Raw genomic sequence first — 20234 nt, forward strand, 5'->3', positions numbered from 1 at the left:
ATGGGTAGCTCTTCACATTTTCCATCTTTGTGCCTGTGGGAGTTGAGCCTCATACTAGAGCTGGTTTTATTCTCTTCTCTTTGCTTTTCCTGTTTAATTTGAGATTCAGGATAAATTTAGCCTAAGTCTTGATGTGTAATAAATGCATTTTTTCTGCTGATAAATTATTAGTTGTTTTTCATCCCATGCTGTCTGGTAAACCCAGAGAGAGCTACTTGTTGTTCCCCATCCTGAATCCAAGAACATTTTCTTAATAGTTCTACACCTAAATTCAGGAAAGCCTAGAGACAGTGTCATTGTTTGCCAGTCTGGGAGAATGCCCTTGATCCAGGTCTGCTGCCAGCTGCTGCATGTGCTGCTCTTTGGAAAAATCTGATTTAATGAATGTAAGGCAGAGTCTCCCACACGAGCCACAGTGCCACCAGCCAGTCCCACTTGCCACCTCTCTCTGAGCGTTACCCACACAGAGGCACCAGGTACGATGGGCACCTGGTCTTTTTCTTATGGAAGACTGGCAATAAATTGGCTGGGACATGAACTTTCAGCTGGATTAACTCAGCAATTTCACATTTCTAAGATCCTACCTTTCCTTGCAAAAGCTACAAGCAGGCTAAAAATCCACCTCCTGGTGTCCCTGCTGACTTCCTTGCTTAGGCAACTCTGGAGCTGCGTTGAACTTCTGTGAAGTTAATTCTTGGTTCCTTTTGTTCTTCATTAGGAACCTATTCTTCATTGAAATTTCTTATTTTAAAAACAACAAAAAGCTGAAGTTTTGTAAGACTGGGAAAACTTTCACCTGTTCAAGATAACACAAGATGGAAGCTCTGCCCAAGTCAAAACAGAAACTCTTAGGTTTGTCTTTAGGAGCTGATGAGATATCCCACACTTTCTCATCACCTTAAAACTGAGATTTAAAATCTAGAAAGTGGTGCCTCTAAAATGGTAATTAACTCGTAATTAACTTCTGCACTAGGACTATTTGCTGAACTACAGCTTATTTCCAACAACAGGGATCTTTTATTAAGGAACTCGACTGGGATAATCAAGAACCACCCACTGCAAAATGAATGAAGTATGTTCTCCAAAGACACAAAATGGTAATGCATCCCTGACTTGGCAAATATGGCTCTGGAAAAGAAATATTATATTTTATGAATTTATTACAGACAGATGACATTGTTTGTTAAATTAAAGCAAAGTCTTACAGAGTATTAAATAGTGAACAAATAGACCTAATGGACCTACACTAAAAGCTGAGTCCTCCTTCCAAACTGTCAGCCCCAGCTGCAAATTTCATTTCATTCAGAAGAAACCGAATTAGCAAAAATATGAAAAAGGCTACACTCTTCCCTTTTTCCAAACAACAGTTAACTCTAAGTAAGTAAAAGGTAGAAGCAGTTACTAGATTGCTGACAGCATCCCTTCCTCAGCATTGATGAGAAAAAATGGTCTGGTTTTCTGTCATTTCTTTATGAAGCTTTTGAATTCTGGCAGACAGATCTGCAGGATGAATTTGCTCTGTTCTACAGAATTCACCACCATAGTGTTGGTCACAGGTTAGGTGGCCCTGAGGTGAGCACATCTGGGCACAGCGAAACCTCACCCCAGTTTTCCTTCCAGGCTTGGAAACACCTCGGCACAAAACAAGGATTATGAATGGTTCCAGCCACCCCTCCAGGGCAGGATGTCCTGTCCTGGGGATCTGCACTTGGCACTAACTGAGAGAATTGGGTGAGGGAATTTGATGAGAAAACTTCACTGCAAGGCAGCAAACACTGTATGAGCTCAAAAAACTCATCTTTATGCTTTGAGGAGATGCCCAGGTGCTCCTGCAGTTGCTAGGGGGATGAATATCCAGAGCAGACAGACATGTGAAATGTGAAAAAAATTCAGGAAAAGTAACTTTTTTTCTTGTTTGACCTGGAAAGAAATGGATGCACTTACCTGCACTCTGCTGTCCAGGAAGGTTGACTCTGGGTGCAACTTGCACAAGGCAGCAATATCAAAGGTTTGCACATTTGTCAGCTCTAAACAATTATAGGACTCCCAATAGAGCCTAATTTCACCCTATTTGGCACAAGTTTACATCTGCCAAGCTTTGCTTACACAGCAGCAGAAACAGGGATGAAATTTTTAGAGGCTGTATAACATCGATGTTTCAAACCAGGTACTGAAAAATTCCCAAATAAAATATTTTATTTGTCACCTATAAAAGCTAAGCTCTTATTTCCACTCCGTGTGAGCCTTGCCTTCCTTCTGTGCTATCAGGGCACTCTCTGACAATAAATCTTTGCCATTGCTGGGAGCTGTGCTGGGGCAACATGACCCCTGAGCTTCACAAGCCACAGCAATGGGCTGGGAGATTTGCATTTGGACTCACAACACAAAGAAGTATTTTTGAAAAGTTGCTTGACTGAAGTATGAAACTTTCTTTTCTTCTTTTTTAAGTAGGCAACTTAAAAATAGTCTTACAAGAATAGTCAAACCCCAGAAAGTTTGTTTTGTTTATCTGAGTGATGACTGGGACATAGCACCCTCTATTAACAGCACAGTGATCAGATCCAGAGAACGTTGACATCAGGGAATATTCTCAGCTAGGAAACAAAAGATACTGCCCCCAACTTTTATGGTTTAGTCCTTTCTTTACTTCCATGTAGGTTATGGATGGAGTTGTAGCTTTTTTTTTAATATGGCTGGATGTGATGAAGTTCTACTTTTTAGTGATTGAACCACTGCATTTTGAAAGGTAGATTTTCCTCTATTTTTATATTTTTGCCACTGATAAAACATTATTATGTTGTTTGTAGGAATTATGGTTTTTATATTCCTGTCAACAAAATATGCATGCAAATAGACTTAGATTATTTATAGAGCAACATCAAATTAAACTGCTTGTATAATGACTTAAAACTGGTTATCACCATTCTGCATAATATCTGTTTAAACACACCACTTGCAACAAGCTTTGCTAATCAAAGGAGAAAACAAAAACACAGTGTCACTAATTTTATGCATGCCATGGAGTGCTGTTCCACTCTGAGCAGTGCAGTGCAGGAGAGAGATGCTTTTTTTTACCAATATCTGCTCTTCAGCTTCCACACAGCCCTTTGGAGAGTCCTGTATAGGCCAAATTTCACAATACAGGGCTCAGACACATTTGAAAAGCTTATGTAGACTTCCAGGCTCATTCTCTTGCTCCTGCCATGAGGTACAGAAGTTTTGTGTGGAGCTGCAGGAGCAGGGTCTATACAGATCTATCCTTTCTACAAGCTTTATCCAGCTTTGGGATGGGAGGTCCAGGACAACTGGGGTTATTCATTCAGTCACACAGTGGAGCATTTCAAGCACCCATAAACACGTGGAGCATGGGAGGGTAGATGGGCAAAGGCTCTGGGACAGCCACCTCCTGGCCCATCAGAGCCAGCTGAGGGCAGCAGCAGGTCTGTGTGGCTGGGACATCCTGAGAGCTGGTTCCCTCTTCACACCCATTATCTCTTGTTGCCTGCACCACCTGCCCCACCAGCCCATGTGGTTCCTCAGCATGGCATTTGGCAGAGCAGGGCTGGTTTGCAGCACGTCTGTTGCCCTCCAGAGCTTGGCATTAGGCTGCTTTCCCAAGCCTCGTATGTTGGGCTGCTCTTCCTTACTCAGCCTCACATGCTCACATTAGCTGAAAGCTATTAAAATCACCAAGTGCTTCAGAAATGGCTTTTGTCAATAATAAAACTGCATTCTGGCTGCATTCCCTCTGGCCAGAGCTACAATGCAAGCTGCAAGGAGCCTCACCCTGACATCATGAAAGCCACCTCTATTCCTAGCTGAACTTTCCTCTGCAAACACAGTGGTCACTTAAAAACCACAGCAATAAAACAAAACAAAGACTGCACCCACTGCCTGAGCAGCTGGGAGCTGCATGTGTGGTGCACTAGGGACACAGACTGAGCAAGGAGAGGCTGCTCAGCACTTGTAGGACAGTCCTCATCACACTGGAGCATGTGAGAATCTGACAGGAAATAAATTGGAGCTTCAGTCAACCATTTAGAAGTGTTAGAGACTCCCCGGTGCAGGTCATTTAATTTGGTAAGAAAAGAAAAATAGAGGTGGATTATTTTTTTCCTGCCTCCCTGACTATTTTTTCCTCTTAGACTCAGTCTGGTGGTGATGGAGTTTCTGATGCTATAGAGTAATTTTGGTGACTCCAGTCCCCAAAGGAGGAAATTACCTCTTTTTCTGTGAGCTCCTGTTTTTCCTGAACCGTTTAATGATACTGGGTCTTGAGTGCTGCCATTCACTCATAGAAGAAAGCGGCAAATTCTTCCCTGTTTTATCCCTTCTTAATCACAACTAGTGCTCCAGTTTGTGTCACTCCTGCACTCAAAACATTGCTCCAGTTGAAGGGCAGGTGATCCCTTGTAAAACTGAAGCCAGTGGACAGTGTGGATTAGGCAAGGCAGGCAGGTAAGGAGGTGCAGAGCCCTCCTGTCCTCCTGAGGTCTTCTTGTGTCTTCACCTCATGCATGTTCCTACTGGAAAGAGGAGGAAGAAACCATCCCTCATTTCCAAAACTCATTGAAAGGGAAGAGCAGTGAGAAACTGAATAAATTTTTTGCTGTCAAAAAGGAGAGACTGGGGCAAGGAAAAATAGAGGTGCTTAGTGAATCCTACACAAACTCAGTTTTGAACCACCAAACACCTGTTTAGAATGGGAACAAGTCCTACCCTCAGAGCCTGCCTTCTGTTCAGAGCAAATTTGCTTTCTCAACATTTCCCAACAAGATTATGGATTCACTGAACTTTAAAAGTGATTAATCAGCACAGTGCTGGCCATCAGCAAAGGCAGGAGTGGTTCTGAGGGCATTTCCTGACTGACAGCCTCCCCTGAAACCCACCAAGATGCCCTGCTGCTTCTCACAATCCTCATGGATAGGTGAGAGTATTTCTAATACCTGCCTGTTCCTTGGGTATGTAACAGATGATCTGTCTCTAACAGCCACAAAATTTCACCTGCAGGTGTAAAATAAACCAATGTCAAACTCCTCTGTTTGAAACAAGAGGTATTGATTGACAGCCTAGTTGCTAAAGAGGCTGAAAAAAAGAGATTAAAACACTAAACCCACAGCAGTGGGAAAATCTTTGAGCTCTGAGGGTAGGTTTTACACATCCTGCTGAAACTTGTGGGCAGAATGTTGGCACAGGAAGGCTTCCTTAAATCAAGTTATCATATTTATCTGAAGGCGTAAATGACCTGGTCTGTACCCACGTGTTGCAACCACATGAGCTGGGTGTGATCTCAGAAAAATCCCCATAGCCAAGGAGGTCCTGTGGTGTCTGAGCCAGAGGACCCAGCTCCCTGCACCCCTGCAGATGGAGGTGGCCCAGGTGGCAACGCTGACCTGGAGAACAAATCAGCCCCATGACAGGGCTGGGGAGTCTCTCACCTCCTGTGCTGTTGCCTGAGCCTCACAGCAATGTGAGACCTGCACTTCCTGGAAACCATGGTAACCAGAGATTTACTTTAAAAATAAAGAAGCGCTGGGTTTCTGGAAGAGGATACAGCAGCTTCTGCAAGGTGTGAGCAGCGTGCTGTCTGCCTGAGTTCCTGATCAAACCTGGGCCAGATCCAGCCCCTGCCCTGCTGCAGAGTAATAACTCAGAATTGACAAGGCTGCAGGAAGGAGCAATATCTGCTAGTGCTCAAAAGTAAGTAAATATCCATTTGGCTGGATCCTGAGCTTCCTATTTAGAAAGGTAGAAGACAGAAAAAATATGGTCAAACAGGGACTGTAAAGACTGACTGGATAGAAATTCAGATCCCACTTTCTCCTCTCTATTTGACAGCTTTCACCTTTTTACTGAACCATAATATTAATAAACAATGTATTGTGTGTTCTCAGTTTCATGGGCTTTTCACTGATATGTTGATGTGGAGTTTCTCATCCTTTAATATAAAGTCTGAGCACAGCATTGGGACTCTCCCTGGAGTTGGAGCTGACAGCTTGGAGTTCTCACTCATCACAACTAAAGGCATTAAAAAAAGCTGTTTTGCTCATGTGCATGAAGTTGAATCTTGGCTTAATGGCTTTTTTTTTTCCTGCTACAAGAAGGAAAAAAAAATAAACAGTATATTTTGAAACTACTTAAGCCTAAAACAACAAACAACTGAATATAGAAAGCCAAAGTTTTTACTAAAATGCACTCAAGCTTCTGAGCAGAACTTCAGACATGCAGAAATGCTACAAACTTTTCTCTGGAGCAGGCTATTATGGAACTTGCAAATTGTACTGAAACACTGAATTGCTGGATTGTTAGAAGCATTTAAAACACAAAACAGAGCTGAAACAGGTTTCTTTGCTGTCTTTGTAGGTGGTAGGGGGCTTTTAGATCAATTGTTATGTAAATCTACCTCTAGATTCCACCTAGGTTAAAAACAATTCTCCAGTCACTTAAAATCAGATTCTCTAAAGTGCTTATTGCACTAAACTTAATTTTCCATTGATGTCAAGATGTGGTTTTGCATTTTAAATTGTAGCTGGAAGCTCCATTCCCCTTTCACAAGACATCTGGGGGAAAAAAACATAATTCAAGTGCATCAGAGAACTGAGCTTACCCTGAGCTGGCCACCCCAGCCAGGTCCACCAGAAAATCCCACCTGGAATATGGGCTGGTGTTCTGCATGGATGTCACCCATCTAAGACAAAGTTTTTGGCAGGTTGACAAGGGTGGGCTGAGATGTGTCAGAGCAACAGATCAGACACAACCCTGACATGATTCCTGGTTTTGTGGCAAGGTGCTAGCTCAGAACAGTACCCCAAACCAGAGGCCAGGAACAGCTGGCTGCTACAGTGAAACAGACTGCCATGACTTCTCAAATTTGATGGTGGCCACTTAGCCTCTCCCATCTGCCAGTTCCCTCAGGATGCATCTCATCATGTCCCATGGACTTGTGCACCCTTAGTTTTCCTCAGATGTTCTTGAACCCGATCTACAGTGGGTAGTTCTTCCTTCTCCCAGTCCCTCCCTTTGTCTTCTGTGGCTTGGGCAGTGTGGCTGGAGCACTTGCTCATGAGGCAAAAAGTTATTGAGCACCTCAGCCTTCTCCATATCCCATATACCACACAATCCTCCTCTTTCTTATGGCACTTGGTCTAAAATGAAACATCAAACACTTCATAACTCAGAACTGCAGAGGTTTGCATTTCTTAGCAGGGGAGTTTACATGAACTCTTGTTTCCAGCTCCCTCATCTCAGACCACAAGCCATTACCTGCTCCTTCGCCTCTCCAGAGCAACACTAATGTTTCTGTAAGACCAGAGCTGTAAAACTGTTCCTGGGTTTATGGAACCAGACAACCACCACACAGCTGATCTAAACATACCATTTTACATCAGGCAGATGGGTTTCCCTGTCAGCAACACACCTTCCCAGCCAGTATGCAACCTAGTAGGCAAAATGTGTAAGGATGTTGTTAGTCAGGACACTCAGTGTGTGTGACAAACAGCACACACAATGCTGAGCCCTTCCCTGAGCTGGGAACTCAAACTGGGTTTGCCTGGCCTCAAACACAGCCATCCTGTGCTCACTGAAACCTGAGTGAAGAACAGCAGCACTCAGCAAACACCACAAGCTGGCAAGCATCAACATTGCCCCAGCCCCATAATGTGCAGGGGATCAGTGCTGGGGACTCGGGGACACTGATCCCAGCCCGGGAGCTGCTGTATGACGCAGCACACACTACAGAGAGCAGGGGGATGGCAGGCAGGATAATGGAGGATAATAGCTGTGGAGTGAGAAATCATAATAGCTCAGCCTACGCAGAGGTTAGATTCCAGGAGAGCCATTATCTCAGCTCTGATGTCTGGGTGTCAGAGCTCCTATGCCTGTTTTATTGGTTAAGTACATGGCTTTATTGCTGTTTATAGAAGTATGGCTGCATTCTGAGCAGCAAGGGAGCACATTAGCGGGGAAGCACTGAGCTTGCACCAGCTGTTGTGTGAGAGCATCCAGACGCCGACCCAGCCTCACTGAGAAGACTGATAAGTACTTAAGGGAAGCTGCCTCAAATCTCAGATCCCTGGCTGATGTGTAAAAGCAACTCAAAACACATTTCCTTCTTGATGAAAACATTCTTAATAGGGATGAGGGAGTCAGATGAAGAGGGGGCAAAGCCATCTCTTCTCTGTGCCACATTTGGGCTATTTCCTCTATCTCACTTCCAGGTTTGTGAATATTTCTGCATGCAGACACTTTCTACAGTAAATATCATCACTCATTAGTGATATCCTTTCTAGTACACTCCTGCCTATGCCAGTCCACACTTGCCCTTATGCTCTCAGAGCAGCGCTGCTCCCAGGGGGGCAATTTCCCCACCTTGAAAAGGTATGGCACAGCACTGCCTTTGTGGTGCACTTTGGGAGCTGCTGAGGAAGGCAATATTATTAATTTTTGTCTCTGACTAATTAAAGCAAAACAAAATATTTGGGCTCAAGCTGCTCTGCTGAGCACTCTGTCCTAGTTCTTCCAAGGGAATAGCATCCCTAGAGTAGTCACTGTACATTAAGAACTTCTCAAAAAGAAGGCAAGTGTCCCACCTGACGAACATTGCAGAGTCCATGTGTTGTGGGAAGTCTGGAGGGTGATGAACCACAGGGACTACCTGTGCTGGTGGGTTGGGAAAAGGAAGGATGTGACATTCCACTGCTCCCACAGCCCTGTCACCCCATGGGCAGGTGGAAGCCCTGGATCATGGGACTGTAACTCTCACCTGTGGTGGCTTTGCTGATGCTGCCCTGGAAGCCCCAGAGCAGCTGAGCTCTCACAGCCTGGCTTCTGGGAGAATGGCACCATCTGCTGCAGAGCACCCGGTGCCAGGCCAGAGTCTGGCCCTCAGCAAAGGGCACTGGAAAGGAATCAGCTGTCTCTGGGGAGATGTATTGTGTTGACAGGACACCTGTGTCCTCCCAGTAGCAGGAGACATCCAGCTGTCACCCATGGAAGTCCACAGACACCTCGATTTCACCTTGAAATCTCTCCTAGGTGCATTCAGCAAAGGCAACGAGAGGTGAGTAGATTTAAAAGTCCTCAAACCCTAACCATGAGATGCCAGAGAGACTTTGTGCCTCAGTTTAAAAAACAGGTGTCTGCCAAGTAAGGCGGGAACCTCCATTGGAATGGAAAAAACATGACCCCCATCCCTCCTTGAAGTTAAAGCACAGATATGTATATGTAAAGCAAGGCAAGGCAGCAGCGGGCGCGGCAGCCCCGAGGAGCAGAAGCCAAAGCCAGCCCCAGCCGCTCTGGGCTGCGGCACCTTCCCCTTGGCTGCAGTTCCGCTCCCGGCCGCCAGGGGCGCTGCTGGCTCCCGGCCGGGCAGGCGCTGCCAGGATTCCCCCGCGCCTGCAGGGGGCGCTGTGGCGCGGCCGCGGCTCCCTCAGGCGGTGATGGCGGCCGGGCTGGATGGTGAAATGGGCTGCGGCAGAAGCTCGGAGCGGAGCTGGCACCGCAGAGACGGGCACACCCCGGGGTGGCAAACGAAATGTGCCAGAAACTCCTCAGCCGCAGCAGGAGCCGTGGGGTGTCCGGGTAGGCAGGGGCTGTGGGGTTCCACTGTAGTGAAAAGCCCGGAGCAGTGGCAGAGGAACGGCGGGGCTGGGCAGCGGCAGCCCGGCTCCCAAACACGGCCGGGAGAGGCTCCTCGGAGGGGGAAGGGGCTCAGGGCCCCGGGTTCTCCCTGAGGCACCCGAGTAGATGGTGAAGGCCTTTTCTAGTGTGATCAGGTGTTAATAAGGTCCCAGTTCAATGGCCACTCGGACGAGAAGAGCCTCATTCACAGTAGAAGACAGAGCCCCGTAGTGGTGGCGGTGATTTCTCCACACAGTGACCACAGCCTGTCTCCCCTCCAATGCTGAGAGCACGAAAGAGCGAGGAGCTACCCTTTCCCCCCCAGCCCAAATCTCAGATATCTCTGCCATTCCCAAAAGAATGCCTCTCAACTATGATAAGAGTAAAGCCAGCTGCAATTCTCCCCCTTCTCCTTGGCTCTGTCTTTTGTCTCTCTTAAATACCAGTCGTTATTTTCTCAGCAACAAATGTGAGAAAATTCCCTGAGAGAAAGAAACAAAAGGAAAAATCCTAACCCCCAACACTGTGGGAGTTGGTACATGGAATACTGCAGATCTTTGCCCACTTTTGCACGGTTTCACTGCGCAGTCCTTGGCAGCCCCACAGCTTCCCATTGACTATGTATACTCTCACACCTCAGCAGTCCCCAGCAGTCCCCAGCTCACAGCATCCCCTGTGCCACTTGCACAAGGGCTCTGAGGAGAAGAAAAAAAAGAAATGAGTGGGAAAGAACAACATATAATAACTCTATTTTTGCTTTGCATTAGTGCTTGTTTGTCAAGTAAAATTGCCTTCTCCTGGGGCTTAGAGTCCTGAAGTATTGGGATATTTAACTGCCTGCCTTTCATGGTTTTCTTCTGCTTCTTAACACAACTTGGGACCATTCTGGAGATTGTTCCATTCCCCCTGCAGCACCATTGCTTTAATGACCTCTTCAGAGCCCTAGTGGATGTCCTTGGTACAGACTATAGCCCTGCTGGTAGAAATTTGTTGCAGGACAACTTTTAGACTGATAAAATTGCTTGTGGGGGATGTGGCATTCAGTGCAAGGGGGTGCAATTCATAGAGCTCTGTGTGAGCTGTGTTTGCATTCACACATTTTACATACAGAATAAAATGAACCATTAGGAATAATTGTAATTCACTGAGCTATTTTGGTTCCCGTTTCATTTAGAAAAAGTCGTAGGACCATACGTCTTCTGTGAGATGTGTATTACAGACCAACATGAAAATCCCTCTGTGTTCTGGTGCACTTTCACCAGCAGTTTGCAATAACTCTGCTCATACTGCAGAACATACATAAGCTCTGAACGAGCCAAATTTTCCCTATGAAATCCTGTTCCAGTCTGACCTCCTCCCTGTGGTGAGCCCCCCACAGCCAGCAAACAGCAGTCCCTGCCCAAGTAGCTCAAGGTTTGGGTCCTTCACTGAGGAACACCGCTGCAGAGGAAGAGTCAGGTGTGAGGCTTAGGTTTCCATGTAGGAAGCTCTTGCATGCAGAGAAGGTGCAGAGCCAGCTTGACTAATGCTGTGCTGAAAGTTGTGTCTGGATCCTTTGCAGAGCAGAGAAATTAAATGCTCAGGTCCTTTCAGAGCCATTCAGGAGCTACTCACTCATTATATGACTGTCACAGAGATTTTGCAATACATCACACAGCACTAACAATCATCAAGCTACTTAACCATGGAAAATTGCTTTAATGTTATCCCAATGCCTTAATGAATGATTCATTAATTAATTCAAATGATTGAACACTGGCCTTGCTTTCCTGCTAGGCTAGAATGACTTCATGCCAAATCCAAGCAGGATAGTGGTGTTTAAGCCAGCCCTGAAATCATGGTGGTCATGAGGATCCCAGTGCCAGTGGTGGCAGCAGCCACCACTTGCTGCAATGATGCTGAACAAGGGAGAAGGCAGGAGGCTGCTCCAAGCTAGAAAGATCTTTGTGGTAAGAGGGAGCAGGTCCCTTTACAGATCCAAACCATCACTGCATCTCACCCAATGGAGACCTTTAGCCTTGAAGCTGTTTCAAGCTGATCCTTGGCAGTCCCAGAAACAAAAGTAGATTTGCAAGCATATCTGACCGTGCTGCTCATACAGGTGCTGGTGCCTTGGGCACAGACAGAGGAGAATCAGTTTCTGATATACAGCCATTGTGGTTTTTAATTTTTCAGGGTGGTCAGTAAAGTCTGGGAAGATTATACATTCTTGCTTTCTGCAAAGGGTACTAGATTGATTCTATTGGTTCTAAAACCAACAAAAGCAATCGATTTGGATTGTTTATGCAGGGCTACTAATGTAGTAAATGTAAATGTAGTAAATCACTTGATTCAGGAATAAATTCATATTTATTTTAAGGTCAATTGCTTAACTGGCCAGTAAGCCAATGATAGATAACCAAGGCAATGGTTAGAAGCTTCAGGTGTTTTAAACATAGCAGCCATACAACTGCTAACAACAGCTGAGGGCGTGACTGGGAACACAGGGAAGAGTTGGGTTGAAAGTTTCCATGTTGAAGACAATGTTCAGTGCCTGGAAGCTGAAGCTGGGTGTATTTACACTTAAAACAAGCAGCAGTTTCTCACCTTGGTGGGAGACTAAACACTGGAAGAACAGGGTAGTCTTTGAAATGAGGTCTTTCTGAATTGCAAAAAAATGGAAAAAAATCCTTCTTAAGTGCAGGGACATACCAGTCTGGAGAAGACCTGCACACAGCAGATGGAAATAAATCAAATGTCACCAGACACTTGATTTCTTTTTGACCCTGAGAAGGTCAAAACAAGCGGTAAAATGAATAAAGAAGGGACTGAAATCTCCTAAGCTCAGCCTTTTTTCCTCTGGTGTACTGGGATGCTCATGATGCAGAGCCTCCCATAAAAGCTTGATTTCACCACATTGGAGGAAGAAAGCTCAGTGCACCCAGCTCTGCCCTGCAGCAGCCCAACTCCCTGGGGAAGTTAAGTCTCTGGAAACCACTGAAACTTCAAAAAGTCATGGATGATAACCTTAATCCACAGCCGGGAGGAACTGCAGCACTGGTTTTAATAGGAGCAGAATTAGATCAACTCCAGCTACTACAGAAAAGCTTCCCCAATAATTGTTACTGTCATGCAAGTCTCTGTGGCATCAACCACCAGTACATTGTTAACCACTGCTATGAAAAATTCATTAAAACAGAAAAAATCCTGCAAGGGATGAAGAATCCTTCACCCCCCTCTCCCCAGTAGAGCAGTAAATGAAGAGGTGAGAGCTGGAAGGACTCACCCTTGGTCTCTCTGAGCACCACAGCAAACCAGCACATTCTCAGCTCTAGCCCCTGCCTCAGAAAGAAGCCAGCCCCTCTTAGGGCCAGGCTGGCAAAACACAAGGCACCTTATTAAAAAGGGAAGAATAGCTCCTAGCCAATAACATCTCCCATCCCCTTTTTACATGCCTGGAGGATCAGGTGTGACACTGAAGCAATTCAGATGGGAGGGGAAATAAAGAAACCCACAACTGTAAGGTGCTGAGGATCAGCCAATTATACATGCAGGAGCTTATGTTAATTAGAGGCTTTTCAAGAGGAGAGTCAAAGGACTTTGCAGACACAGATGGAAATAGATTTTAACAAGCAGTGATAAGTCCCAGTGTTGGAGAGGCATGTCCAGTTCATACAGGGGAGACTCCAGCTGAGGCTATGCTACACCAGCAGCCACCCACCACCCACCAAGTGCAAGCCAGAGATCAGTCCAATTGATTTTTTGGGGGAGTATTATGATATTAAAATGAATAATCATGTAGGCACTGGTAAATGATCTTTCCCTACATAATAGTCACAGCTCTTTATAAGAGCCCAAAAGCACCTGGGTCATCTGGTCACCCAGATGCTTTACCAGTGGCTCAGGGAGGAAGAATTGATTTTTTTTCTTAATGACTGTGTGTAATGTGGCAGCTTTACGCACTGTAGGCAGAGACCACGGCTGTTTAAGAGGAACTGATAATAGCTCACAGCTGAAGCAGGTTTTTTACCTAGGCAGAGGGGAGTGCAGTGCAGAGACTAGAACAAGTCACAATTAATTTTCTTGTTCTTTAGACATTGCGATGGTCATCTCCTTTTCTGCTTAAGTCAGGGAAGCTCAGAACATGGATGTGGATTTGTTTACAAGCATCAAAATTGTTTCTTTAATTGCTACATGCACCTTCTGAAAAAGGGCACATGAAAGTCATTTAAGAATTATTAAAAAATAACATCTAGGAGACTGAGCAAGATCTTTTAGTTTATCCCCAAATGAGCACTAACTTTGAGGTAATTCTTGCAGTTTTTTGCACTAACCAAGAAAACCAGGTCATATAAAATGAAAGAGCCCATATTACCTGTGAAGCAAAAGTGCCTTCTCAGCAGAGACTTGTTCACTCTCTACTTGTCCTAGACCATTATTTCACTTCCCTGAGATGTGTTTTGTGAGAAATGCTACAGAGACCAGACATCACTTTTGGTGAACTGTACCACATGGGACTGTGAGTTGGAAACAAGGACTGCAAGCCTGGAGAGGTAATATCCTGCTCATCCTGTGTGAAACATGGAGAGAAGTGCTCCTGAGAAGCACCAGAGGAAAAAAACTGCCCAAAGACCACAGCACAGAAGATGGGAGTCCCAGAGCCCCACAACCTGCCAATGCCCCCGCCCAGCTTTGCCAGCAGCTTGTTTGTGCAGTGACACTTCAGCAATAAATGGACATGCTTTTTGGCACAATAAACCTCAGAGACCTGAGCAGGAGCTTCCAGACTCCCCTGGAACGCAAATGCGACTGCTCCAAGTAATAAGCATTGGAAAGGCCAAGTGCCAGTGTGAGGCTCAGGACATTGCACCAAGGCTGAGCATGGCTACAGCATCTCCTGTAGCAGCTGGGGTAACTCTGGCTGGGTTTTGCCATCCCCCTGGGGACTTCATGCAGCACATCCAGCTCTACCAGCCAGTGTTACAGGTCTCAAGGTGTTACAGGTGACACCTGGGGGATCAGAGCATCAGCAGCCACAGGCATGAACTGGGGCCTGTCTTGAAGTTAACTCACTTTATGAAAATGTAATTTTCAATATTTCAGTAGGATTTCTCCCATCTGTTAAGAATCATCCCAGAGAGTTTGATGACACTCTAAATGAAGCTGTGAAGAGATGCATTTGTTTTAGATATAATTGGACAGCTGTTTTATTATGAGTTAATGAACTATGATGATTAAAAAGAATTCAGTTTTAGCAAACCATGTATTAACAATTACTCTGGACTAAAATCACAGTTAAACAAGTGCTAGACAACTTTCATGACAATGACTGGAAGCGGAAGATGAAAGGGGAAACCAGTGAGGTGCTATAAGACAAGAGATGTCTCCAGGCCAGGCTCCCTACATCAGACAAGGATTCCCTGGGCTGCCCCACAGGAACCACTCTGCACCAGCACCATCTCCTTTGGCCCAAATCAGTCATCAGGGTCTGCTCACACTCTTCCATCTTCCAAGACCCTCTTCATGCTTACATTTCCCCTCTCCCCTGGCCAGAGCATCCCACGAGGTGCTGGTGGAAGGGAGAGGGGACAGCAATGGCAGCAGGCTCAAAGACAATTGAGACAGAGCGATAACTGACATCTCTGTAGTTGCAGAGACCCCCCTGCTCTGGGTCACTATGGCCAGGAGTGTTCCCTGGAGGCATTGCAGAGAACGTGATGCTCCCTGATGTAGGGCCATGTCCTTCCTGACTGTGAGGAGACCTGAGCACCAGCAGCACCATGAAAAGCTGATCCTGAGCTGAGGAGTCCTACATTTGTCCTTTCCATACTTTCCAGTTTGAAAGAGATTTTTGTATGTGAGCTGGGCCTGGTGCCAAAGACCAGAAACCACAGAAAGCAGCTGGAGTTTCCATAGGGGGTTCCCAGTTCACATGGAGCAATTTTTAAGCAGTGGAGTCCTTGCTCTGAGAGTTTCAGTGAAAAAGCTCTTAAGAGTTAAATGAAGACAGGTCCATATGCCACATGTGCAAATCACTTATCTCCTTCTGTTAAAATAAATCTGTTCCAAATCATTGTGACTTCCCGACAGCTGCCTCCTGACCTTTCTCCACTTCAGCCCTCAGTTTGGCCGTCTTTTCTGTGTTCACTCTCAGCAGAGTCTGATCCTTCCTCACAGCCTGGAAACGATTTGGTGGAAATCACTGCATGCACACAGTTGCCACCACTAAATTTCCCCACATTTACACCACTTCCTTTGACACCCCACTGTCCTTTTTGATATTTTGCTGTGATAGAAGTTAATCTGTTTCCTTATACCACATTTTCAGCATATGCATCTCTGGTTAGCAGGAGAATTACACTGTAAATTGTTTACAGGTGCTCTGGGACTTGCAGGTCAAACTGAAGATGCAGCAGTGGGGTGGGACAGGGAGAAGAGTCACCACCATGGTGACCATGGTGGCATCCAGGCCAGGCAGCCATCCAGGACAACAGGAGCCTCGTGGCTGACAGCTGCCAGGCAGAACCAGGTTCCACTGACACTGTCTGAGCTATTCCATTAACTTTGGCCCAGCCTCTTGTTGAGACACCATCATATAGAGCAAACCTGCACAGGTTTAAGGCAGAGTGGGTCAGAAGCAGCACATGGATCAGCAGGTTGTGCTTTCCAATGCCAATGTCTCCTCTGGAGGAGGGGTCATACAGATCCTGTGCATACGTTGCTCATGTGTATTCTCAAACCTATCTGTCACCCAGGTGCTTATTTCCAGAGAACATACATACACCATACATTAAGTCAATCAGTTCCCCAGAAACAATGCTCACTTCTTTGCCTGTGATGATTATGGTCACACAGCCCAACACAGTCAGTGCAATCATGATGTAGCAAACCTTTATCCTGACAATGCTCCTTGCAGTGTTGAGGACCTCAGACCTGTGGAGGACAGAGCAGTTTCCATTCTGCAGCAGCATGTGTGAAATGGGATCATGGGGAGATGGGTAATGAATGCTCAAGTCTTGCAGCAACCTCCTGTCAATGAACAATGAGGCTCAGCCTTCTCTTTCTGCAGCTGCTTAAAGGAGGACTGAAAAAATTAGCCTGTGGGGAAAAGATTTATGTGGGCTATTGCTACTCCCAAAAGTCTTCAGTAATAACAGGATTAAAAACTCCTGCTCTCTTGTATTTTTTTTATTGCATGTGAGAGTGAATGCCTGTAAAATGCCAGAGACAGGAAAGTCTTTCCATTATAATAATGAAGGGCCAATCTTTGGGTGCTGTAGGGCAGGCCGTGGGGTGCTGTGCAGCACCAGGAGACACCAGGCAATGCCAGCCTCAGGGAATTAAAAGCCTACCACAGCACAGCCTCTGCCAGGCAGTCAGCACCAGCCCTACAAGCATCTGCCTGAGGTGGGAGGTGACTGGGTCAGAGCACACAACTGCACCATCCAGGAGTTTTCTTCCTAAGCAGCTGAAGAGCCCCATCCATCACTGGAAAAACTCCACCACCTTCCATGAGTAACTCCTGGCATATAACCAACAATTTGTGTTTGCAAGAAACTGCAGCATGGCAATAAGCCATCCATGAAATTATATCCAGCCATGGATTTACTCACACCTGCAAGGGGAAGGACAGCTGGAGGAGAACCCAGGATGTCACAAGTCAGAAGCATTAGGACTTCCAAACTGAGTAACAATCCTTTAGCAAAATATCTCAACAAGGAGGTGAAACCACAGCCCATACAGGTGGAACTCATTGCACACATCTGACACCAAAGCTGTATGTAGCCCCAACTTCTTATTAAAATACATGCAGAATTATTAATCACTAATCAATAAAACCTAGAAAAGCATGTAAAAACCCAGAGTGAATGTGTTTATATCTTATCATGACAGCTTCTGAGTTTCAAAGCCACTTGTCTTGCAAAAGACATTTCAGCTTAGTCTGGAATTTATGATAACTAAGTGAATCCAGTTTACTTCACAGGGAATGACAAAAAGTTTCAAGAGTTACAATTATTTGCAGTTATTTTTGGACACCAGCATGGGAGAGGCACTAACCCCTACCACATGAGCACATTCTGGGTGATGCAGACTGGAGTCTCAATCTCTGTGTTCACAGCCAAAAGAATCATTCTGACAGGTCCACTTACAATATGTGCCTGGGAATGTCCTCCTTTTAAAGCATCCTGACCATACTAGCACCTTTTTATCGAAACTTGTAGGCCTTCTCTCATTCCTGAAAGCTTCTTTACCTGCAAGAGATTTTGTAAAAAAGCAATGAGCTAAGCTTCAAAAAGGGAAAAGAGCTGTTGGTACAGAGGGAAAAGGACTGAACATTTAAAACTATACTTTTCTATTCTGTGGAAGCTACATGTGCTTTCTAATGTCAAAAATACTCAGCAGGTGGTGTGAGGTGCTTTGTTACACTGCAGCTTAATTAATTTGACTTTCTCACCTTTAATTTTGTTAGGTTTTAAACTAAAAATCTCTTCTGAACTTCCTGATTAAGGGGGAAAATGATGTGGGGCTGAAGCCCCCAAGCCCATAGCAACATCTCACCCTGTGAGCATCTTGCTGTTAAATGGCCCAACTAGTGAGTTAAGCAAACTGCCAGCAGCACAAGTAGCTAACTCCTCAACAGCTTCTCCTGAAATCAGTGATGGAGAGATGATGTCTGCTAAAATACAGCCTGGTGGGAGACTGGCAGTTGTTCTCATGCAAGCTGGGTACCACATTACTGCACTCTAATGATGATACATTACACCCCATCAGGCTACCACGGTGTTGCCATTTGCATGCTGTCACCCACAGCACAATGAGAAAAGGACTCTAGCTCCTCTTGATGGAAACAAGCCCAATAACAGGCAACAACAACCATCATAGTGACAGAGAGTCCCTGAAACACACAGTAAGCAATGGCTACCTCAAACCCTGGCTTCTGCAGTGCACACCTGTACAAGTGGTCTTTACAAGGCAGCTAACACTGCTCACCCAGTACTTACATTACACATTGGTAGGTGCACCCAAGAAGCCACACTACAGTGCCCTGTACTTGCAAATGTGGGACTTGGGTTGAGAAATGCCCAATTGTGACCAGGACAGGCAGGAAGAGATGTACATGAAGATGTCCACAGCCTCAGCATCCTGCCCTCCCTGCCTGTTGCTAGATTGCTGGCACTCAGCTGAAAGGAAATCACTACTACTACAAAACAGGTCATGGGGAACATCTCTTCCTGCCTGTTTTGAGATGGTGAAATTATACTAAGTGCCTTGGCCCGAGACCTGCTCATATATGTCAGGACTCGTAAGTGGCTGAAAAATCTCAGTTGTCAATCTTGGGCCGGATAAATTTAGTCTCCTGCTTCTCCTATTTCTCTCACAAAGTGCAGTGACAACAGGAGAGCTACATCACCAAGTGCCAGAATCAAATCTGCAGCAAGCAGTACACTTGCTAAAAGCACATGCTCCATCCCAAGGAAGACAAGCACAAAGCCCCATGCTGGAGACCCCCAGCCATCCCACAAGAGCACAGGGAGCCCAACTTTCCTAGGGTAAGGGGTCTGCAAGGGCACAGCCAAGAAAGTGGTGCGGGTTAAGAAGAGAAGCTGTGTCCATACCAGGAAGCTTGTCCATCTGGGAGCAGCCCATGCCTGCTCCCTGTGTCTGACATAATCCAGGGCACTGCCTGGCACAAGCACACACAGCTGTGGCTGTAAGCTGGCAAGGAGCAGAGCAGGAAGCAGAGGCAAGGAAGTCCTCCACTTGCACCAGCCCTGCACATGCAGGGACATGCATTGGTCCTCCCCTGGAGACCTGGCAGCTGGGTAAGAGGAGGAACATTTATTTGTTTTAATTGACCTATTTATTCCCTGACATGAAGTATCATGTATCATTATATTACAGTATTTACCCCTGTGCACTGTGCTGGTCAGAGCTCTGGGTGTGCTCCCTGTCCCAGGAGAATACATAGCCCCAGGAGATGAAGCACCGTAGTAACTCACCCACGGCTGAGAATGAGAATCGTTTTCTCACCCTTTCCTTCAAATGCCCTTTCCCTTCGTGCTGCAGCACGAAATAGTGACCAAAAGCTTTCTACCCACCTGGATCAGCCATCTGCAAAGCCATGTCCTGGGCGTTCTTTGCTTTGCTGCCAGCAGCTCTGGCAGGGCACAGGACCGGCCGGGGCAGCTCGGGGCCGTGCCCCAGCAGCTCCCCCTGCATCCTGCATCCTGCCCTGGACCACCACCGCCCCCCAGCCTAGGCAGGAGCCCAGGGGCCGCTTCTAGGACTTATAAATAAAATAGCCCTTCCTGTAAGAAAGGGAGCAGCATGCACTTCCGTCCTAACTGACAACAGGTTTTGCTTACATCGTGATGACGAGTTAAATTTATCACCTGTGTTTACCAAAATGACACACCTTGGGAACTGGGCGGGCAGAAATCACCTCTGTGGCAGCTCACGCCCAGCCCAGACTCCTCCCCAGGCTCCCCATCCCAAGGAGCTGCTCTGAGGAACGGTGGTTATTTGCATTATTTTCTCAGTCCTTACTGTGGAAGAACTAAAATAAGACAGTGTGCTGTATTTCCCCAAAGACAGTCTCAGTGAGTGCTAATTATCACAGCTGGTTAAGCTGTTAG

The 20234-nt window shown here is 46.0% G+C and overlaps 1 protein-coding gene and 1 long non-coding RNA gene across 2 annotated transcripts in view; both read right to left on the reverse strand.

The window, feature by feature from the left end:
• Positions 1-13018, reverse strand: part of LOC147650564 (uncharacterized) — a 32927-nt gene extending 19909 nt beyond the window's left edge. Inside the window, exon 1 of the long non-coding RNA XR_015276195.1 lies at positions 12884-13018. This is a non-coding gene — a long non-coding RNA (uncharacterized LOC147650564). The remainder of the gene's footprint in view (positions 1-12883) is intronic.
• Positions 13019-15606: 2588 nt separating this feature from the next.
• Positions 15607-19854, reverse strand: LOC111928743 (protein FAM162A-like). Its single transcript, XM_086850213.1, has 4 exons — positions 19698-19854; positions 17744-17849; positions 16422-16530; positions 15607-15775 (listed from the first exon to the last, which is right to left on the reverse strand). Exons 1-4 carry the CDS (start codon positions 19816-19818, stop codon positions 15668-15670), a joined length of 444 nt encoding a protein of 147 aa, XP_086706339.1. The 5' UTR covers positions 19819-19854; the 3' UTR covers positions 15607-15667.
• Positions 19855-20234: the final 380 nt, after the last annotated feature.

This window comes from Cyanistes caeruleus, chromosome 14 (genome assembly GCF_971803275.1).
Source record: "Cyanistes caeruleus chromosome 14, bCyaCae1.hap1.1, whole genome shotgun sequence".
In the NCBI taxonomy this organism is placed as follows: domain Eukaryota; kingdom Metazoa; phylum Chordata; class Aves; order Passeriformes; family Paridae; genus Cyanistes; species Cyanistes caeruleus.